Raw genomic sequence first — 24,756 nt, 5'->3', positions numbered from 1 at the left:
CCATTTGACCCAGCTATTTCCCTGCTGAATACTTTCCTGGAATAATTAAAACCATCATACCATTTCTTTTTATGCATGCTCATGTTTATAGCAACACAGTTTGTAATAGCTGAATCTTAAAAAAAAAAACTCAGCAGAGGAATGGATAAAAAAGATTTTTTACATAATGGAATACAACTCAGTCATAAAGAAGGATAAACTTGAGGCCATTACCTTTAAGTGAAATAAATCTGACACGTGTAAATATCGCATTGTTTCCCTGGTGTGAGAAACTGAAAGAGTAAATAAGGACCAAAATATACAATAGATGTTGTGAAATAGGAAGAAATTATTCAGAAGACAAGAGGAACTAAAGAGAAAGAAGTAGGGAAAGAAGGAAGGAAAGAGAAAAAACAGTGAAATAAGGACAAAATGGAAACAAAGCTTTGTAAATAAGGAGTGGAAAAGAGGTTGAAGGGAGGGGGAAAAAAGTAATCATACACAGGTACAAACTCTCTATGATGAATATGATCATTATGTATATCTAAACTGTACCAGTAAACTTAATTTAAAAGGAACAGATCAATATAGATATTACCAAAACCATTACATTTGGCAAGATTTTCCAATATTCAAATAGACAAAGTTTACAAACCTTGCTGAAAAATTATATTCCTTTTCCAATAGTTCCTCCTGACAGATACATTCAGGAAGGCATCCTATTTTTTAATTTTTAAAAATTACAGGAGAGGGGCTGGGGATTTAGCTCAGCAGCATAAGTGCCTTCCTTGCAAGTGTGCGGTCGTGAGTTCGATCCCTTGTACCGATAAAAATGAAAAAGACAAAAAAAAATTACAGGAGAGACCAGGCATGATGGTGCTCACCTGTATCCCAGCACTGAGGGAGCTGAGACAGGGGATTGGAGGGAGTTCAAGACCCACCTGAGCTACATAGCATGACTCTGCACAAAATAACAACAAAAAAAATTACAGGAAACAGTTTCTTTCGCTAGAACTGAATACCTACGCTGACGTAATTTGTAAAGAACAATTTTTATTTCATACATCTCCGGAAACCAGAAAGTCCAAGGTCAAGGGGTCACATATGGTGAGGGTCTTCTTGGTAGTGGGGACTCTGTATAGCCATGAAATGATACAGAATGTCATATGGGAAGAGGAGTCTCACAAGTGATGGCCAATCTGGCTTTTATAACAGATCTCTCTTGTGATAATCAACCCACTCCCTTAATAGTCCATTGATGCATGAATCCAAGAATGTCTTTGCTTTTGTGACCCTGTTACCTCTTAATGGTCCCATCTGGTCTTGCCTCCCTAATACCTCACAATGAGAAATGAATTGCAATATGAGTTTCGGTGGGGACATTTACATCATGGCAGATACCAAAAGAAACAAAAAACAAAATACTTTTTGAAAAAGACAACTTGGAAGAAATAGACTATGCAAGAAGAAACTCAGTAAAATTAAAAACTACTATTGATGTGCTTAGAGATACAGATGGTATTCTATCTATAAAATAAATACAGGATGATTTTCATAATGAAAAGAAGAGCTCCTGGTAATAAAAATTCTGATCATTAAAAAACTTAATATGTAGAAATCTGAATATTCATAAGGTTTAACTAACTCCAGAAGATCAAAAAATATGGAAAGTAAGAGAAAAATAAGCCAGAAGTTCCAATATGCAAATAATGAATATACAGAAGAGAAAATAGAGAAACTTCAAGAGAGGCATTCATCCATAAGATAATTAAAGAAATTTTCCTAAGCTGAATGTGTTTCTAGATTAAATGGACCTGCAGGGTGCCCAGAACAATAAATTAAAATGTAATAACACTAAGAAACATTTCTAAAACTTTAGAAAACTAGAGACAAAATTAAAAATCAGATTCAAGAGAGAGAGAAAGAAGCAGCTTTTTATAAAGGAATAAGAATCATGGGTCAGGTATTTAGCTCAGTGGTATAAGTGCTTACCTGGCAGGCACAAAGTCATGAGTTCAATCCCTGGTACAAAAAAAAATCATTTTGCCTTTGGTATTCTCAAAAGCAAGCTAGATGACAATAAAACAAGACCTTGAAAATTCTCAGGAAAACCTTGTCTATTACAGAACTTTCTTTTTAGCTAAATTATCAATCAAGTATTCAGGTAAAATAAGATATTTCCTCAGATACAAAACCTCAAAAATTTTCGCCAGTAGGGTGGCTATGGTTGACAACAGTCAATTGTATATTTCAAAATAATGAAGATTTTGAATGTTTCCCAGAAATTAATATCAGCGATGATAACTATGCCTATTATCCTGATCATTACATATTACATACATCTATTGACATGTCACTGTACTCCATAAATATGTAGAACTACATGTTAATTAAATATATATAGTTTTTAAAGAAATTTTTCTCCTATGAATCCTTTCTTGCGAATCTCTAAAGAATATATTCACCAAAATGAGAGAATAAACCAAGAAAGAAAATAATGTAAGATCCAGAAAACATGAGATTCAACTCAAAGGCACTGAAAGGGAACACTAAATAATAGATAGCAAAGATTCATCTTTGTAGCTGTGCACCTGGGAGGGAAGGGAAACAGTCCAAATGGAAGCAGAAGGCTCTCACCCCAGGAAAGATTTCTTAAGAAAAAGGAAATTGACAAAGTATCCACAGTGTTTTAATATGTTGAGAAAAGATTTAGACAACTGATTGAATTAGGTTAATATACCTAGAATTTAATTGGTGATAGAAAAATTTACATATTTAAAAAAAGCTTACTTCAAGAAAAAAATGCATAGAAAAGGAAAGGTAATTTAGCATATGACATGACTCAAATGTCAACAGATTTTGTACAATCATAATGAAGTAAATTGAATTTTGATCAGAACAAAATCAAACTAAGTATTGAGAGAATGAGTGACTGGAGTGTACAAGGAGAGCTACGTTGGGTTGTATGGCAGCAGAAGAGCCAAGCAGAAACCAATTCTCACGTACTATGATGAGAATTCATCAGATAACACCCAAAAGTCAAACAAGAATAGCAATGTGACTGGGTAAAAAAAATCTGTGCAAGCAGGTGGTTTCCAATCTTTTGCTTTTAAACAAAATTAAGGGTAGACCTAGTTGATTAGCATCTGCTAGAATTTAGAAACCATTTTATTGGTAGCTCTCTGTATGATTCTGGCATATAACTCAGAAAAAAATTGACAATCTGGTATCCTATCTTAAATTTATGAGAATAACTTCTTAGCACTATAAAAACAGAAAATATAAGTAAAATTGATACAGAATAAATATTATTTCATTTGGTTGGTCATTGTGGTGCACACCTGTAATCCCAGCAGTCAGGAGACTGAGGCAAGAGAATTACCATGAGTTTGAGGCCAGCCTCGGTTACATAGTGAGTTCAAGGCCATCCTGAACTACATAGCAAGAACCTGTCTCAAAAAAACAAAAGAATAGCGGAGTGTGGTGGCTCACTCCTGTAATCCCAGCACTCAGGAGGCTGAGGCAGAAGGATTGTTGGGAGTTGGAGACCAGCCTTGGCAACAAAGTGAGCTCAAGGCCAGCCTAAACTGCATAGAGAGACTCTGTCTCAAAAAAAGAATATTAAGTCTTTCATGTAGTAATTTATCCACACAGACCTGAACTAAATGATAAAAGAGCTCAGCCTGGTCATACTATTCAGAGATATATTTCTAATTGAAGTTTATACTTTGTGCCAATTATTTCCCAAAATTGGAAATATATATGTGGTTTTGATTAATTATATGTGAGCAATAAGCCTGGCAAGCACAAGGTCGCGAGTTCAATCCCTGGTACAAAAAAAAAGAAAGAAGGAAGGGAGGGAGGGAGAGAGAGAGGGAAAAGAAAGAAAGAAAGAAAGAAAGAAAGAAAGAAAGAAAGAAAGGAAGGAAGGAAAGAAAGAAGGAAGGAAGGAAGGAAAGAAGGAAGGAAGAGAAAGAAAGAAAGAAAAGCTTGATCACTTACCTTGCATGTGAAAGATCCTGGGTTCAACCTCTGGTACTACAAACAGAAAGAGAGAAGAGAAAGAAGGAGAAGGACAGCTTGTGTTGGGCATGGTAACACACAAATGTAATCCCAACTATTTGGGAAGCTGAGGCAGGAGGATCACAAATTTAAGGCCAGTCCAGGCAATTTAGTAAGACTGTCTCAAAATAAAACTAAAAAGGGCTGAAGATGCAGTTCAGGGATGGAGTGTTTGCCTAGCAAGACCTTGGGTTCAATCCTTATTACCAAAACAGAGGAAAAGGATAAGAAAGAAGAGGAGGGAGAGCAGTTTGTTCAGTAGTATTTAAATTGAATAATATGGGGGCTGGGGGTTTAGCTCAGCGGCATAAGCACCTGCCTTGCAAGCAGGCGGTCGTGAGTTCGATCCCCGGTACCGATAAAAATGAAAAAGACAAAAAAAAAAAAAAAAAAAATTGAATAATGTGAGTATTAAGTCTCCATATTTAGATTCCATTATATTACATTTCTAAGAGTGCTATCATAAATCCATAATATTATAAAGCCATATACCTTACTATAATAACTAGTTTTATTTTAAATGTTGATATTTAAAATATGTTGGAAGGTACATCTTTAGCAACTACGTACACTTAGAATTTTCAAATCTAGATGTTGTTAAAACATATCAAAATGTATATTGCTTTTCAGATTCCTTTAAGGGATGTGTAAAGAAAAAACCTCAAAGCCTACAAGGCTGTATTTTATGGTCTGATTTGTTCTTATTTATTTCTTGAATAATTTTATCTCCTTATCTCAGTCACAGATTCTCTTTGTGTCAGAATAATGTTGAGTTTCTTGTATCTCTCTCCAAAAAAAAAAAAAAAAATTCTCAGGGAGAGGGGCATGAAAGCAAAGTAAGCAATCCTCAAACTAAACAAAGCAGTGGTAAACTTAAGTCATCTTGGTACTATTATAGCTTAAGTCATCCTGGTACTATTATAGCTCATGCTCATTTATTTTATGTGCATCACAGGTATGTCAGGTGTTGTCTTTGGACAGCAAGGTTTCCCTGTCCTAAAATATAATTCTTCATTTTCTCCATCTGCTATTGATGCATGGAATTTCTCCAGTATTGTCACACATCTTCATACCACATTTGTTAAAAAACATATGTCCTTAGAAGTAACCCTGACCTAGAATCATTAGATTACTTCCTAAAAACAAATTTTTATGAAGACGAATGAGGAAAAGCTAAAGGTCCCTTGTCTGGATTTTGTATGTTAACTCCTCAAACAATAACAGATGAAACCAAGTATCTCTGCTATACTGAAATGCTGCTGAAACACAGATTAGGGACAACTTTAATTCTGAAGTGATCAACTGCATCAAAATCCTCATTCTGGAAACACATCTTTTTTAAAATAAAGAACCTCTCAGTGACTAAGTAAAAAATAAAAATAATGTTTACCAAGAATAATGCTGCTAGGTCTCCAGTTTTAGATCCCCCAAAGTAAAACTAAGCAGTCACAACTACCCCTCCCAATTGGTGAGTGAATGACTCAAAACATTTCCTTTCCTATTTCTGGAAAATTCACACAGTAAAAATGTTTTGGGCTGCAAGTTTTTCTTCCTGTAGTATAAAGAAGTTACTGTAATGCCTAGAACATGATAGGCATCTACAACTGTATATTGGTCAAAAAACTGATTTTTAGGAAGAGAAGAAACTCTGAAGCATAATGGGTGGTGAAATTAGATTGCCAATCTGAAATCTGAGTCACTGAAGATTTATATCTTTGATTCATTTCTTTCTGCAGCAAGTGAGAGGGAACTTTGTTAGGTTGCAAGCCTGCATCTCAGAGCTCCGCATGTTACAGAGAGAAGGTTGTTTCAGACCACAGAGCATTTCTCTACAGCTGGCAGTAGAGGATGGGCTCCAGCAGTTCAAGCAATATAGCAGACACATGAGCACAGGTGCTACTCTGCCCTACACTTCCCTGGAGGTAAGAGATGCTGACTTTCAGGACTCAAAGCCATCTTCCCATTTTGGCCAATATAGGTGTTTCATTATTCATAATCCTCCCATTGTTCTCTGTTTCATATAAATCAAATGTAATTTTCAAGGCCACATTCTTAGTTCCTTGCAGGCAGAAGACATATAATTCAAAGTGAATTATAGGAAAAGCTGAAGTAAAATCTGAATGTGTCATCTACCTTCAGATTTTTGGAATCTGCAAAATAAACAAACATCTAGATATTTATGTTTACCTGAATATACTTAAGAATTTGTAACTATCCTTAATCACATTTTGGCATCAAATTGAGTAAGTTTTATTTGGATTATCAAATGTACAACTGTAAAAATTGCTACTATTCTAGTGCCAGACTGAGATAATCTTAAGCATATAAATAAGTCATGACTCCTACTCTATGAGGACATGAGTATGAATTGGAATACTTTTCAGCCTCTGGTAACTTCAGGCAGCAAACAGCTGGGTTAGAAATAATTGTGTGGGATTTCTGGCTTCTAGTTTCACATATAAGAAGTTTGAAAGCTGCTACTTCATCCTAACTACTAGTAAAATACTAAGCAATCAAAAAGCCAACAATGCTGTTTAGATTCCTAATAGAAGTAAGGTCACATTGCCTTCAAAATTAGAGGGACAGATGGACAGAATCATAGTATACTGGAGCATAAATCTCCATGGGAACCAATGCATGGGCAGGAAAATATGAACTTTGATGAAAACTGAAGGCTAGTTATGACCAAGTCTGAAAGTTAAAAAGTCCTGGAGAACTCAGGGAGTATAACTAGGCTCTCCAATAAATATGAGGGGCAAATTACTTCATGCCTAAGAAAAAGGGAGGGTAAAAGCAACCATTTTAAAACACACCAGAGCGATTGGTTCTTTTTAACAAGTTCTGGCCTCAAAAGCAAGTAGTTAAGTAGTTAAACAGAACCTAGCCTGCTAGGATGGGAAAACAAGAAATACAAAACTTGGGCCAACACATAGGAGCACACTCTAGTCTTCCTGTTCCTTCCTTTGATTAGGGAGGGGGAAAAGCTGAGAAATTTACCATTCAGAGGCATGGATTCTCAAAAAACTGAAATCTAATATAATATAAAATGTAAATTATTTCATATTAAATTTTATTTTATTTTATTTATACAACTTATTGTATATAATTTATAAAATTGTTTTATATTATTTTATTTTAATATAAAGTAACTTAATGTAACATAATGCTAACGAATGCTTCCCTTCCTCCCATACCTTACTACCACATTACCAAGAACCTATTACAGCAGTTTCTTTGGCCCTGTACATCATCTCTGACTATCAAGAAAACATTATAATTCACAATAAAAAGCAATGACACTGTTTGAAAAGACAAAGCAAGCATCAGAGCTAGATGTAGCAGGGATGTTGGTGTTACTGTACTGTACAATTTAAAACAACAATGATTAATATGCTAAGGGCTCTAACAGACAAAGTAGACACATGAAAGCAATTTGGCAAGAAATCTAATGGATAACATAGACACCATAATAGGCAATAGAAATCAAACACTAACAGAAATGTTCTTTCCAAGCATGGTGGCTGTTGTAGATAGGGTTTGCAAGGGAAAATTTAATATAGGACATATAATTTATAGGATTATTTTATAATAGTCACCCAAAGAGTCAAATACAAAAGAGTGAAGGAAATATGTCCACACACTAATGACCCAAATAATCCATCTGAGGGCCTGGATCCCAGGCAATGTGCTGCATGAATCCAGCTAAAGACCTAGAGCCCATGACAAGGCCCCCCTCAAGTCCAGTGGAGGCCTAGAGCCTGCAACAATGTCTCATGCAAGTCTGTTTCGTGGATCTGCCCTGGGAAGGCCCAAAGGTTAGTGGTTGAAGGTAGGAAGTCTATAGCAGCAGGATGAAGGATCTGTGCCACCAGATTGAGGGATATGCATTGGAGCCAGGAGGCAATGCTCAAAGTAAGACCAGAGATTCCCCAAAGTAAAACACAGCCACTCTCATCTACACAGAGGTCCCAAGGTTCTCTGATGATCAGAACAGCCAAGTTCATATCAGGAAAGCCAACATGACAAGCTCCTCAGCTTGTCACCTCTTCCCCTCCAGTTCTTTTTTTATGCTGTTAGCAACAATCCTCAAGTGGGCCTTCCACATCTCGCACCACACTGATTCAGTTCAGCTGGATGTTACAAACTGACCACTAGTTGTCAAGTTGTCAATCCACCAATGCCTGTAATCCCAATACATGGGAGGGTGAGGCAGGAGGATCACTGTGAGTTAAAGGCCAGCCTGGGTTGCATAAGTGAGTTCAAGGACAGCCTGCACTACATAGCAAGACCCTGTCTTTAAAAAAAAAAAAGTAAATGAATGGGGAAAAATATACCTTACTAACATTAACCAGAAGAAAGCAGAAGTCACTATATTAAGTCACTCCACTAAGTCAGACAAAGCAGACATCAAGGCAAAGATAGTATCAGAGATAAAGAAGGATATTACATAGTGGTAAAGAAGTCAGTTCTTCAAGATGATATAACAATTCTTAATGTGTATACTCCTAACAACATAGTGTCATTAATGAGAGTGGAAGTAGTCAGCTTTCTGTAACTATAACAAAATGCTTGAGAAAAGCAACTTAAAGAAGGATGAGATTTATTTTGACTTATAGTTGCAGAGGTTTCAGTCCATGGTTACTTGAATGTTACAGGAGAAAGCTATTCATCTAATGGTAGCCAGGAAGCAAAGACAGGAAGACACGGAGTACAAACATCTCCTTCAAGGGCATACCTCCAGGGACCTACTTCCTCCAAATAGGCTCAACCTCGTAAAGTTTCTACAACCTCCCAGTGACATCACAGGCCACAACCAAGCCTTCAATGGGGCCTTTTGGGGATATTTAAGATCCAAACCATAAAAATGAGGTAAAATTATATAGGATTAATAAATGAATCCACTCAGTATATTTGGAAACTTGAACTTGACTCTAACAAGACTAGATCCAAAAGGATCAGTAAAGATATATCCAAGAGAATCAGTAAGGATATAGTTTGACTCAATGAACAACACCAGTAATGAACTAGATATGATCATCATCTGTAGAATACATCATTCAATAATAGGAGAATACACATTCTTTTCAAGCTTACATGGATCCATGAAGGTAGGCCATATTTTGGACCATAAAACACTTAGAATAGAAATCATGCAATGTTTGCTATCAGATAACAACTGAATTAAAAATTAATAGAATTTAAATAAATAGAAATTAACTGCATCTGCCTAGAAAAATACACTAAACAACACATTTTCAAAGAACACATGAGTTGAAGAAGAAATCTCAAGAGCCATTTAAGAATATTTTAAAGTAAAAGCATGGCTATCATGCACAGGGTACAATAAAAATAGTACTTTGAGGGAACATATCTCAGTGGTCCTTTCCTGGGGTCAGCTCATGTTTACTGTGATGATCTGTCCCACCATACTCTGCCAAATAAAATTCGATATGTAGCATTTCTTGGCCTTTTAGCTAAGTAAACTGAAATGTTATTTGTAACTTACAGTTAAATCTTCTTCCCACTAATGCAAAAGCCACTACAACTGACTTCTGTGATGTTCCTCATTGGACATCAGGGAGAACATGCACATTGATCCCTGGATTTATTTTCAGATTACTGTCCTAACATCCCAGCCTGGAAAACAAGTGGTCAAGACATTGGAGGAAGGGTTGAAAGATAAAGACCTACTTAGAGTCAGGAGGCTTCAAGTTGTTGAGGTCGTAGAAGATACGGAATCAGCGTCTCCTGTTGATGAGTCTGGCATTGATGGTAAGATATTTTTTAGATGAAATCTTATGTTGCCCAAGGTAGCCTTGAACTCACAACCCTCATGCTTCAAGAATTTGTTTAAGTGAAAATAATAATAATTTTAATAAATAGTCTTTACAAGTCAAGATGATTATTTTCCATGTTCTTTCTATGTTCTTCAGTGATAAAGTAAGCCAGCAAATTTCACTGCATTTGGACAAATGTCTTAGGTATTAGACTGAATTTTGTAGTGATTGCTTTATTTCAAAAACAATTTACTCTAGCAGTAAACACTGAAATTTTATAGATAGTATAAGTTGGACCAGGGATTTAGCTCAGTAGCACAGTGCCTGCCTGGCAAGCATGAGGTTGTGAATTAACTCCCAATACCTGAAAAATAAATAATAAAAGTAAAAATTCCTTCCTCCTCCTGCTTCACCCTACCCAATGGTTAAGTAATGATTGGTAACTAATGGTGTGGTTCTTGTCAACTTTTGACACATGTGGATGCTTCTAACATCTCAAGGCACTGACACTGTTCTGGCAGAAGAAGGAGTAACCAGCCTTACCTATAAAGTGAGCACTCATTTACTATGCATATTCTGCTCCTCTTAAAACCATCTCCTCACTGGTTGTTCTGCCCTAATTTCTCCACTAATCTTGTTCTCTGAATTCCTTCGCCTTTTTTCTGAATTCTGTCCCCTATCCTCTTTCAGTCAAATCCCACCTACATTTTAAATCCTAATTCAGGTTCATGACTACTGTATTGATTTTCCTCTCCTTAGAACAACTACATCACTTGTGGTCTGTACCATATACTTCTACACTTAAGTATAGACTTGTAGAACTGTTTATCATTGCTTTATTGTGTAATAATTTTGTCTAGTCACCTAAATTACGAGCTATTTCATATCTTTTCAGCCTGCATTAAATCCTAAATACATTGGGTTTACACACTTGTTTTACTTGTTTCTGTGTCCCACTGTATCAGACAACCTAAATTATCAGAAAGCATTTTTTGCATGAATTGATTTCCCCTTATACCTGTGGAGGCCTTTCGTGGTTGGCTTAGCATCCCTTACATTCTCTTTCTGGGGTACCATCTCCACTTTTGAGGTCACAGAGTGGACCATAACCTGGGCTAAGGCAATTATAATTCCATACAGTACTAGTGGAGTCTCCCTATTGTCTTCTCAAACCAATCTGTGAGAGGGAAACCCTTTTTCTTTCTCTTAGTCAAGCACAGATGAGGCATAGATTATGTCTTTTTCTCCCTTCAGTGACTACATGGAGAAAGAACTTTACACACAGAGCCCAGAGCATGTGGAGGCTGCTTCATGCCTTCTTTTAGAATAGTCAGTGGCTTGTCTTTATAGCAGAGCTTTTAAATACAGAAAGGCCCCTTTTACCTTATTCATTGTCAATGATTGTGCCAGTAGCTCTTTGTTTGCTTCTAAATAATATATTATCTCACAAATTGCCAGTAGCTCCTCTTGGACTAAGTGGGAGGCTGAGGCAGGTGAGTTTGAGGCTATTGTGGCCCCCATAGTGAGTTCAAGTCCAACCTGAACTACATAGTGAGATCCTGCCTCAAAAAAACAGAAGTATAAATAAATAAATAAAATAAAGTAAAATAAAATGATCCCCAGAAATGGCATGTGTTCAGGGGTCATTGGATCATTCAGTTGAAGGATATAGGTCATTGGGGATATATTTTTGAAAGGTAAATACCACGTACTTCCATTATATTTCTGCCTTAGAATCAGTCCACTATGGACTGAAGCCTCTGAAACCACAAACCAAAGTAAACCTTTTCTTCTTCAAATTATATGTCAGGTATTTGATCCCAGTGATGAAAATCTAATCAATATAGTATATCTGGAACATGGCATGGAGTCTTCATAGTTTATCATTATTGTCACATGTAGTTCCTTTATTTCCTTAGTTTTTCCTTCATTTTGTGGTTGTTATCAAGACATTGCAAAAGGAGTTTCTCTCATATTCAGAAAAATGAGTGCTCCAGAACTACGTTGCCTAACTGTAAATCTCAGTTATATCACTTGCTATCTGTGTAATTTTGGGAAAGGTACTTAGCCTTGCTAAACTGTTGCATAGTTTATTAATTCCTATTCCTTCAGTAGTTATAGGAATTAAGTGAAATAATGTGTGTTAATAACAGTATGTGGTTAGAAACTTTGTAGAAGTTAGCTTTTGTTGTTGTTTTTGTTACCAGGGATCAAACTCACGACTTCACACTTGCCAGACAGGTGCTTATGCCACCAACGTAAGCAACACAGCACTTCACAATAAGACAACTGGATATTAACAGTAGCTACTATAATGTCTCTTTCTTTGAAATAGTTGAGCATACCTTCACATTCAAAAATACAAAAACATAACAAAACAGTATAAAACCATTCAAGAGAATGAAAGTATTACAGGACATTCAGAACCAAATAACAGAAAATGAACAATGACTACTATAATATCTCATTTTCCATAAAAAAATTTGTTTGTATCGGGGGGGGGCAAAGATGCAGATAGATAACAGCTGGCTACAGAGGCTCCCTGAGATAGTCAACTTAGAACTCAACATAATATGGCGTGGGGAGCCCCGAATAGAGGGAGATGAATTCTCTCATCCCAAGAAGAAACTAAGGTAAGAAGAACCAATCAAACATACAGTCCCAGTGCTATTATTGAAACAGCTAAAGGTCAGTGTTCCCACTACAGCGGGCAACTTGCCAAGCCTTTTGAGGTCCCACCACTTCGAATCACTGGAGGTGCAGTAACACTGAGGTCAGGGGTTGGCAGCCAAACAGAGAGCTGAGCTGGTGGGGAGCCTGCATCAACCTGTGGCGAGTGGTGGGAGTGGAGCCTTCCACAGAAAGGGGGGCTCCAGAGGACAACATTCTGAGACCAGGCAGGACTGGCAAGTACAAGGGGCAGCAGTGACTTCAGTCAGTTGTCCCCTTCCCAAACAGGATTGGTGGGGTGAGCTAGGCCTGGGTCACGTGACCTGGCTGAGACCCAATAGGTTATCCAAAATCAATTCCCTATGGTGGCAGCACACATTAACCACATTAATGCAGTGAAGCCTCAGAAGTTTGACTGACCCAGAGGAGAAGCAGTGCATAATAATACAGTGCAGGCCTCAGCAGCTTAACTGACCTGAAGGGGAGGGGCCAGCATATGCTGCCCCTGTCTGCAATTCACTAGCACAGAGCAGTGGGAAGGGTCACTTAGCCACCGTGCTTCAGAAGAATTGTAACCAACAAAGAAAGAAACTGGGGCCCCCTGGAAGAAACAAAAAATATGGGAAGAGGAAAACAAAAACAACAAAAAGTTCCCAACCCTGAGAACATTGACCCAGGACAGGTAAATACAAAGGAGAATGAGAACAGCAAACATGCAGTATCAAGGGGCTGGGGATTTAGCTCAGCGGCATAAGCACCTGCCTTGCAAGCAGGTGGTCGTGAGTTTGATCCCTGGTACCGATAAAAATGAAAATGAAAAAGACAAAAAAAAAAATGCAGTATCAGACATGGCACCAGTGGACATAAAGAAATATCTTCGGGACCTCACAGATGAGTTTGAAAGTGAAGTATTTAGCCAAGTAAAGTAAGATATAAGAAGATTAATAAAAGAGATGCTAAACACCCCTCAACCGACACAGACAGAAGAAGGGAGGAATTCAAACAAAGGAGAGAACCATTTGATGAAGAATATAAAGAAAATATAGAATACATGAAGCAGATTCAAAGAGGTTACCAGGAAATTAAAAGCTCTATGGAAAGATGGCATATCTGCTTGAAAGAAACTAAGGATAGATTATTCAAACTGTTCAAACTGAAGACAGTTTTGCAATGGGGGATTTTGAAAGGAAAAAATTTTTTAAAATAACAAGGAAACAAGCTAGAACAAAGGCTAGAAGATGACAAGAGGATCTACAACTTGAGAATAAAGAATGTGAATGATCTCCTTTCTTTTAATTTTTTAATAAGAAAAATAAAATTTAAATATGTGAATGAAGAAGCAGGGGTACAAACAAAGGAACTACAAAGGCTATTCACAGAAATAATTAAGGAAAACTTCCCAAACGTAGGAAAAAGAAATGATTCTGATATATGAGGCATACAGAACTCCAGCCACTACACCCAAAACAGAGCTACACCCAGGCATATAATAATCAAGAGCCCAGAAATTCAATTTAAGAAAAGAGTATTAAAAACTGTTAGAGACAAGACACAGATAACCTATAAAGGGATGCCCATCAGAATCATGGCAGACTTCTCAACACAAGCTATCAAATCAAGAAAAACCTGGAGCAAAATATTCTAAGCCCTGAAAGAAAATAACCTCCAGCCCAGATTGATATACCCTGCTGAACTGTATCTAAAAATTAATGGAGAAACAAGATGCTTCCAACACAAAGAGGAACTTGGGAAATTTGCAACCACCAATCCAACTCTACAGAGAATACTACAGGGCATTCTAGAGAGAGGGAAAGTACTAGGATTCCAGGAACAGGTAGAGAAGCCTCAATGAATGGAGCAGAAAACAGAATGAAGAAGATAAGCAGACAACAGATGGGGGGGGGGGAAAAGAGCATAACAGAAATGAGGCAGAGAAGGTTGGTTATAATCTCTAATATAGATGGCCTTGATACAATAAATTTTTAAAAAAAGAACCACATGGAGTAGATCAGGAGGCAGGGTCCACTGAGATGCTATTTATAGGAAATATAATTAACATGGAAAAGAGTACATGGACTGAAAATCATATATGAGAAAACAATGCTCTATGTGACAGAGAACCAGAGAGTAAATACAGAGACCAGTATTTAGGGATAGGTTGGAAAGACAGGCTTTAATAGGTAAAGGAATACAATTAGAGATCAAGTCCAGGAGAGAGAAGGTTTGGAACCACTTAGGTAAATAGCAGGTTGCCCCCCCCCCCAATTTAAAACCAAGGGTCTTAAGAGACGCAAAAATACACAGTGTACCCTGAGAAAGTATAAGGGGAGGGAGAGTCTTAAAAAAGATAGCAGAAGATATTGTTAATAGTATATCAGGATTTAAAACCCACATTACTCACACCACTCTGCTTAGATAGATTTTATTCTTTTTTTTTTTGATAGATTTTATTCTGTCCCAGTTGTCCACTTACATTAGATTTGAGGGCATAGACAGCTATCCCAAAAACATCAAGATATAGCACAGTAATCATCTTTCATTTCCTATTATCTTAATCTAGAGCCTTGTATGACTTATACTGTTTTATCAAGACTGATCTTAGTTAAATCTGGTTTTTTTGGTTGCTGTTTGGTATCGACAGATTTTATTCAAAACTGATATGATTGATAGTATCAAGTCTGAGAGTATAGGCAACTACACTGAAGATGACAAGACTCTACAATACACATTCTGGTTTGATAACTGCCGGTTTTTGAAGTTCTATATTGTATACAAAGTTGTGTTTTTATTAATACTGTTATGTACTGATATATTCAACTATACTATGTCTGATGATATAGCCAATTCTATTGAAGATAACAAGAGACAACACAGGAACTATGGTAGAACTCCTTGTACAACAGTCTTGTATGTCTTTTTCATTTCATGTGTTTATAGGAATATGTTGTGTTTTGTCTTGCTTTGTTTTGTTTCTCCCTCTAATATAGAAAGGATAGAAATACATGTTAAGCCTCATGCATGTATGGAATCTATAAACAGTTTATGCGAACTGATCTTATGACGTATGATGAAATGAACAGGTACTTTGAAGAAAAAGAGACACTAAAGTACCCAGTGCTGATCCTGGAGGGTCATAATGTGAAACCCAGCAATAGTGTTATTCTTTATTCAGAGTGATTAATATCACTGCTTGGGTTTGTTCAACCTCAACATAATTGAAGATATGGATAACTGCATGTATGTTTAAGTGTATAGTATTTTTAAGTGTATAGTATTGATAACCATATTTTTAAGTTTTTGTTGGATAGTTGAACAGAACTGGTTGCATTCTCACTGTTTGAATCCCCACTTTATATGCTCCACTTTAGTATATTGAATAACTATTTGTAAGAGGACAATCTGTAATCATCAACTAGTGATTTCTTACTGTTTTTTTCTTTGAAAGTATGTATTCTTTCTACCCATTTTCTGTTTTGTTTAGTTTTTCTTTAAATAAATTTTTTTAAAAAGACATTATAGTACCCAGTGCTGATCATGGAGTGCCATGATGTGAAATCCAGGAATACTATTATTCTTTGTTCAGAATGACTTTAGCTTGCTTTAGTTTGTTTAATCCTAACATAAATGAAGATATGGATAACTGCATGGATGTTTAAGTGTATAGGATTGACAACCATATTACTAAGTTTTTGTTGGATAGTTGAACAGAACTGTTTGTAGTCTCGCTGTTTGAATTCCCACTTTGTATGTTCCACTTTTGTATCTTGAACAACTATTTATAAAAGGACAGTATGTAAACATTAACTAGTGATTTCTCATTTAATTTTTCTCTAAACATATGTATTATTTCTACCCATTTTCTGTTTTGTTTAGTCTTTCTTTAAATAAAATTTTTTAAAAGTTCATTTATGCTATCACACATATTAAAATCTAGTAAGACACAACATGATAGAACCAATGGAAATAGAACAAAGGCATGGTAGAACTTCAAAGCAAGATGATATTAAATTAGCAATGACTGCCATAATATCTTGTTTTCTTCAAAGTAGCTGTTCATACCATCACACATAATAAAATTAAACAAAACAGAACAAAACCATTCCAACTAATGAATGAAAACATTATAAGGCTACAAAGCAATGTATTGGGAAATCATGATTACCATAAAAGCTTATGTACACTTACCACTTCTTATACTACGAAGATTACACGATATTTATACATGTGAGTTTGCTTTATTTCGCTTATAGTATGGTCTCAAGTTGCATCAATTTATTTATAAATATCTCAATGTGATCATTCTTTATAGCTGAGTAGTACTCCATTGCATAAAATGCCACATCTTTTTTATCCATTCCTCAGTTGATGGACACTTCGGTTGTTTTCAACATCTTGCTATTACGAATCGTGCTGCTATAAACATGGGTGCACTGTGCTATGATGTTTTCAGTTCTTCTGGGAATATGCCTAGAAGTGGAATAGCTGGAACAAATGAGACCTCCAATCACAGCTTTTTGAGAAATCTCTAGATTGACCTCCACAGTAGTTGCACCAGTCTACACTCCCACCAACAGTGCAGAAGAGTTCCTTTTTCCCCACAGCCTCTCCAGCATTTGTTGTTGGTAGTTTTATGGATCCTGGCCATTCTTTCAGGAGTGAGATGGAATATCAGTGTGGCTTTAATTTGCATTTCTCTAATGACTAATGATGATGAACATTTTTTCATGCATTTATTTGCCATTTGTATTTCTTCATCAGAGAATTGTGTGTTCATCTTGGATGCCCATTTTTGGATTGGGTCTTTGAATTTCAGGGATGTGATTTTTTTTAATTCTTTATATGTTCTAGACAGAAGTCCTTTGTCTAAGAGACTGTTCACTAAGATTTTTTCCAAATTTGCAAGTTTTCTTTTCACTATGCTGGAGATTTCTTTTGATATGCAGAAACTGCTTAATAAGATGTGATCCCACTTACTGATTCTGGAAAATATTTTCTGTGTGGTTTGGTTCTTGTTCATGATTTATCAGGAATGAGTGTTGGACCTCATCCTAATGACCTACCTCTATGTCTTCAACATCTTTACCTACTTTGACTTCCAACAGATTTAGTGTTTCTGTTTTAATATTCAGATCTTTGATCCAAGTAGACTTTAGGTTAGTACGTGGTGATAGGCATGGGTCTAGTTTTAGTTTTCAGAATATTGAAGAGCCAGTTTTTCCAGCACCATTTATTAAACAGACTGTCATTCTTCCAGTGAATGTGGCCCCTTTATCAAAGATAAGGTGGTTGAGTGTGTTTGTAGTTGTGGTTGTATCTTCTAATCTATTCCATTGGTCTTCAGATCTGTTTTTATTCCAGTACGATATTGATTTTTTTACAGTAGCTTTGTAGTGTAACTTCAAGTTAAGGAGTGTGATGCATCCTGCCTTGCCTTTACTGCTTAGAATTGCCTTTGCTATTCTAGGTCTCTTCTGGTTCCAGATGAATTTTAGGAGTGATTTCTCTAGATCTATGAGGTATGTTAGTGGCATTTTCATTGAGATTGTTTTGAATCTGTATAATAATTTTGAGAGAATGACCATTTCACAATATTTATTCTTCCTATCCATGAACAAGGGATGTCTTTCCATTTTCTGATTTATTTTTTGGGGTATTATAATTTTCCATGAATAGATCTTTTACTTCTTTTGTTAGATTAATTCCTAAGTATTTCATTTTTTTAGTTGATAGTGTGAAGGGTGTGGCTTCTCTTATTTCTTGTTCAGTGATTTTGTTGTTAGTTTATAGGAATGTTATTGATTTTTGAGTATTGACTTTGTATCCAGCTACACTACTGAATTTATTTATTACATCTAGGAGTCTTTCAGTGGAGTTTTTTTGTTGTTGTTGTTGGTTTGTTTGTTTAAATTTTATTTAATAGGAAAAAGAGAAAAAAACAAAACAAAACAAAGTGGTATAAGGGTACAAGTAATACAGAACTACAAAAAAAAACAGTAAGAAATCACCAGTTAATAGATTACACATTATCATCTTAGAGATAGTTGCTCAAGTCACAGTATCAAAGCATACAAAGTGGACATTCAAACAGAGAGACTGCAAACATTTGTGTTCAATGATCCAACCAAAGACATTATATGGTCAGCTATTTAACACCCCTAAACACACTTGCAGTTGTATCCTTTAGAGCACTTTTTCCCTCTCTTTTTTACAACAAAATTTACACATTTTGAGTTTTATTACTCCTTAGTTCTTATTACTTTTTTTGGAAGGGAATAAAGTCAAATATGGCAAAACAAAGCTGTCAGTCAAAATCAAGGATAGACATAGTACATGATGTAAAAACAGAGTACAAGGTTATCAACAATCGTTACCATAATGCCTCTTGCTTCCTTAAAACAAATTGTCTATCTCATTAGGTATTATAAAGTTGAACAAAACAGTAGAGAACAAGACCAATAAAACTTAAACATTGTAAACATTACAGGACGTCCAAAGGAGATAATAGTCAAACCAGAATGGGCATCTTAGTGAATCTTATTGCCTTCAAAGTAGTTGCCTATATCCTCAAACTTGATACTATCATACAGAATGGAACAGAGTCTAATCAGTCAAAACAAGATTGTGGGAGTATTACAGGACTTCAAATCAAGTTAATAGGAAATTAAAAAGTTACTATAATATATCCTGCTAATTTTTTAAATTTTTCTCCCTAATTAAAAATACCATAAAAATAACTAAATAATTTTTTAATGAATAGGGGAGAGATTGAGATAAAAGAGGACATAACAACATAACAATACAGGTCAAACCATGACTGTTTCAGCAACCTAGTGCTTCACCACCAAATAACCCGACTTAATAGTAGTTACCATAGTGTCTTTTTCCTTGAAATATTTGAATATAACCTCATATACTATAGCCTCAAATATTTCCATATCAAGAAGCCCAGAATAAAGCCATTCCAATTAATAAGTGAAAACTTTATAAGGCTTCAAGGCCACCTAATGGGGAATCACGATTACCACATACTTTTATATATTTGAATCATTACTTACATTAGGGAAACTATTCGTTATTCACACATGCGAGATTGATTTATTTCACTTATGAGTATGGTCTCAACCTGTGCCCATTTATTGATAAATATCTTAATGTGATCCTTCTTTATAGCTGAGTAATACTCCATTGTATAGAAATACAACTTTTTTATCCATTCCTCAGTTGATGGACACTTGGGTTGTTTCCAAGATCTGGCGATTACAAATTGTGCTGCTATAAACATAGGTGCACATATATCACTGTGGTATGATGCTTTCAGTTCTTCTGGGAATATGCCTAGAAGTGGAATAGCTAGAATAAATGGGACTTCCAATCCCAGCTTTTTGAGAAATCTCCAGACTGACCTCCACAAAGGTTGTACCAGTCTATACTCCTACCAACAGTGTAGGAGAGTTCCTTTTTCCCCACGGCCTCTCCAGCATTTGGTGTTGTTGGTTTTCTTGATCCTGGCCATTCTTTCAGGAGTGAGATGGAATCTCAGTGTGATTTTAATTTACATTTCTCTGATGACCAATGATGATGAACATTTTTTCATGTGTTTATTTGCCATTTGTATTTCTTCATCTGAGAAGTGCATATTCATCTCAGATGCCCATTTTTGGATTGTATCTATGAATTTTGGGGGTCTGAGTTTTTTTTAATTCTTTATATGTTTTAGACAAGAGTCCCTTGTCTGAGAGAGAGTTCACTAAAAATCTTTTCCCAGCTTGTGGGTTTTCTTTTCACTATGCTGGAGATTTCTTTTGACATACAGAAACTTTTTAATAAGAAGTGGTCCCAGTTATTGATTCTGGGAAGTATTTCCCGTGTCGTTTGAGTCCTGTTCATGAATTCTCCACCTACTCCTATGTCTTCAAGGTTTCTACCCAATTTGTCTTCCAACAGATTTAGTGTTTCTGTTTTAATATTCAGATCTTTGACCCATTTAGATTTTAATTTAGTACATGGTGATAGGCTTGGGTCTAGCTTTAGTTTGCGGCAAATGGAGAGCCAGTTTTTCCAGCACCATTTATTAAAGAGACTGTCGTTCTTCCAGTGAACCTGCTTGGCTCCTTTATCAAAAATAAAGTGGTTGAGTGTGTTTGTAGTTGTGGTTGTATCTTCTAATCTATTCCATTGATCTTCATCTCTGTTTTGATTCCAGTACCATATTGATTTTACTACTGTTTCTTTGTAGTATAACTTCAAGTCAGGGATTGTGATGCCTCCTGCCTTGCCTTTGCTGCTTAGAATTGCTTTTTCTATTCTAGGTCTCTTTGGTTCCAGATGAATTTTAGGAGTGATTTCTCTAGATTTATAAGATATGTTGATGGTATTTTTATTGGGATTGCATTGAATCTGTACAACAGTTTTGGGAGAATGGCCATTTTCACAATGTTTGTTCTTCCTATCCATGAGCAAGGGATGTCTTTCCATTTTCTGATATCATCTTCAATTTCTTTTTTCAGTGCATTATAATTTTCCCTGTATAGGTCTTTCACTTCTTTCATAAGAGTAATTCCTAAATATTTCATTTTTGCTTGCTAATGTGAAGAGTGCAGTTTCTCTTATTTCCCTCTCTGTGATTTTGTTGTTAGTGTATAGGAATGCTATTGATTTCTGAGTATTGATTTTGTATCCAGCTACATTACTGAATTTATTTATTATATCTCAGAGTCATTCAATGGAGTTTAGGGGGTCTTCTATGTAGAGTATCATGTCATCTGCAAACAATGATAATTTAACTTTTCTTTTCCTATCTTTACCCCTTTTATTTCTCTCTCTTGTCTAATTGCTCTGGCTAGTACTTTCAGTACTATATTAAATAGGAGTGGTGATAAAGGACATCCTTGTCTTGTGCTTGATTTTAAAGTAAAGGCTTTCATTTTTTGCCATTTAGTATGATGCTGGCTGTTGATTTGTCATAAATGGCCTTTATTATATTGAGGTAAAGACCATCTATTCCAATTTTCTGTAAAGTTCTTATCATGAATGAATGCTGGACCTTATTGAAGGCTTTTCTGCATCTATAGAAATGATCATGTGATTCTTTTGGCTTTATTGATATGGTGGATTACATTTATTGATTTACGTATGTTGAACCATCCTTGCATTCCTGGGATGAATCTCACATGATCATGGTGTGTAATCCTCTTGATGATTTGCTGCATCCTATTTGCCAATATTTTATTGAGGATTTTTGCATCTGTGTTCATTAGGGAGATCGGTCTGTAGTTCTCTTTTTTAGTTGGGTCTTTCTCAGGTTTTGGTACTGGAGTAATATTTGCTTCCAGGAATGACTTAGGAAGAATTGCTTCCCTTTCAATTTCATTGAAGAGTTTGAGGAGTGTTGGCATTAGGTCTTCTTTGTATTTCTTGTAGAATTCTGCAGTGAATCCATCTGGGCCTGGGCTCTTCTTTGTAGGTAAGGACTTAATTACATTTTCAATTTCATTAACAGAGATTGGGTTATTCAGCAGTTTTACATCCTCTTGATCTAGTTTTGGTACTTCATATGTTTCTAAGAATCTGTTTCTTCTGTAATATCAAACCTTTGAGAGTAGAGGTTTTCGAAATAGGTGTTGATGATCTTCTGTATTTCTGCAGAGTCTGTAGTGATTTCACCTTTTTCATTTCTTATTGCTTGAATTTGAGCTTTTTCTTCCCTTTTTTAATAAGGTTGGCTAGGGGCTTATCGATTCTATTTATTCTTTCAAAGAACCAACTCTTTGATTCATTGATTCTTTCAATTGTTTTCTTAGTCTCTATTGCGTTGATTTCTGTTCTGATTTTTATAATTTCCTCTCTTCTTTTGGCTTTGGGCTTGACTTGCTCTTCTTTTTCTAGCTGTTTGAGCTGTAGCATCAGGTTATTTATTTGTATTCGTTCTGTTTTCCTGATGTGGGAACTCAGTGCAATAAATTTTCCTCTGAGGACGGCTTTCATTGCATCCCACAGATTCCGGTAAGTTGTATCTGCATTTTCATTTTCTTGTAGGTATTGTTTAATTTCTTCTTTAATTTTTTCTGTGACCCACTGATTACTCAAGAGTGTGTTATTCAGTTTCCATGTGTTTGTGGGATTTTTGCAGTATCTTTTATCATTAATTTCTAATTTCAGAGTGCTATGATCCGATAACATGCAAGGGATGATTTCAACTCTTTTGCATTTGTTTAAATATGTTCTGTGAGCTAATATATGGTCTATTTTAGAGAATGATCCATGTACTGCTGAGAAGAATGTGTATTCTGGTCTTGTTGGATGGAACCTTCTGTATATGTCTATCAAATCCATTTGTTCGCAGGTGTGATTCAGTTCTGTTATTTCTTTACTCATTTTCTGTCTGGTTGATCTGTCCCTTGGTGTCAATGGCATGTTAAGGTCTGCTGTTACAATTGTGTTACTGATAATTTGAGTTTTCATTTCTGTTAATAGTTGTTTTATATAACTGGGTGCTCTGGAGTTTGGTGCATATATATTTAAGATAGTTATCTCTTCCTCTTGGAGTTTTCCTCTAACGAGTATGTAGTGAACTTCTTTGTCCTTTATGGTCATTGTTGGTTTAAATTTCACGTTGTCTGCAAACAGAATCGCTACTCCTGCTTTTTTTTTTTTTTTTTTTTTTTTTTTTTTTTTTTTATTCCTGCTGCATGAAGTATTGTTTTCCATCCTTTGACTTTCAGTCTGTGAGTATCCTTCTGGGTTAGATGGGTTTCCTGTAAACAGCATATGGTTGAATTTTGTTTCTTCATCCATTCTGCTAGTCTGCTTCTTTTGATTGGTGTATTGAGACCATTTACATTAATGGTTATAACTGTTAAATGCTGGTTTATTGTTGACATGTTATCTCTCTGCTGTTGCATCTTTATCTTTCTATTCTGTTTAATTATCTGCTTTGCTTAGTGGTTTTTTCCTTTGTGTATCTAAACTGTCTTTCAATATTTTTTGCAGGGTTGGCTTGGTGTTCATGAAGTTCTTCAGCTGTTCTTTGTCATGGTAGTATCATATTTCACCATCAATTTTGAATGATAGTTTTGCAGGGTACATCAGTCTAGGTTGGAAATCATTTTGCTTTAGGATCTGGAATACTTCACTCCATGCTCTTCTTGACTTTATTGTTTATGCTGAGAAGTCTGCTGTGATTCTGATAGGTTTTCCTTTATAAGTGATCTGTCTTTTCTCTCTGCCAGCTTTTAATAATCTATTCTTGTGTTGGATTTCTGGGATGGTGATTATTATATCTCTGGCTGTAGTTTTATTTTGGTTATGACTATTTGGAGTTCTATATGTTTCACTGATCCTGATGTCGGTTTCTGATCTCATGCTTGGGAAATTTTCAGCTATTACTTCTCTAAATATCCTCTTGACATCCTTTATGTTGTTTCCTTCTTTTTCATTAATCCCTATCATTCTTATGTTATTCTTCTTTGCATCATCTTGCAGTTGTTGAATTGTTGTTTCCTGATTCCTTGTTATTTTTAAAAGATCTTTCCTTTCCTGTTCACTAGCTGCAATCCTGTCTTCAAGGTCTGAAATTCTATCTTCACTTTCATTGAGGCGGTTTTTACAACTTTCAGTGGAGTTTTTTATTTCCTGTATATCTCTGTGCATCTGCATTGTGTATTCTGTTTGTTTCTTATATTGCTCATCTAGGGATTCTATCTTTTTGTTTAGTTCCTCCAATTTTTTAACTGTTTTCTTTAGATATATTCAGAATCTCTTTCATTTCTTTTATCATTTCTTCTTTTACCTGGGAGATTATTTCGACTTTGAATTCCTTTAAAGCTTCCTGGAGTATTACAGGGTATTTAGAACCAGCTAATAGAAAGTGAACAATGGTTTCTATATTCTCTCTTTGCCTATATAAAAAAAATTGTTTAAACTATCATATATAATAAGATACAACATGATAAAAGCAATGGAGACAGAAGAACAACAATTTGATGGGACTTCAAAACAAGATGATACTAAATCAGCACTAGCTATTAAGATGTCTTGTTTTCTTCAAAATAACTATTCATATCATCACAAAAAATAATATCTAAACAGCCCAGAATAAAACCATTCCAATTAGTGAGTGAAAACTTTATAAGGCTTCAAAACCATATAATGGGGAATCATGATTACCACATACTTTTATGCATTTGTATCATTTCTTACAACTAGGGATACTATTCAGTATTCATACATGTAAGTTTGATTTAGTTCACTTATGAGTATGGTCTCAAGC

At 35.6% G+C, this 24,756-nt stretch overlaps 1 protein-coding gene across 1 annotated transcript in view; it reads left to right on the top strand.

Annotated features, from left to right (window-relative positions):
* The window catches only part of M1ap (meiosis 1 associated protein), a 117,758-nt gene that overhangs the window by 48,721 nt on the left and 44,281 nt on the right, over window positions 1–24,756 (top strand). Inside the window, exons 2-3 of the mRNA XM_003468909.4 lie at window positions 5,778–5,963; window positions 9,657–9,813. Of these exons, the coding sequence (XP_003468957.1) occupies window positions 5,778–5,963; window positions 9,657–9,813 (343 nt within the window). The remainder of the gene's footprint in view (window positions 1–5,777; window positions 5,964–9,656; window positions 9,814–24,756) is intronic.

This window comes from Cavia porcellus, unplaced genomic scaffold (genome assembly GCF_034190915.1).
Source record: "Cavia porcellus strain 051 isolate PalLab524CR breed Dunkin Hartley unplaced genomic scaffold, mCavPor4.1 scaffold_18, whole genome shotgun sequence".
Lineage (NCBI taxonomy): Eukaryota > Metazoa > Chordata > Mammalia > Rodentia > Caviidae > Cavia > Cavia porcellus.
Note: the sequence above shows the minus strand (reverse complement) of the source record. Positions and strands in the feature narration are given on the sequence as shown.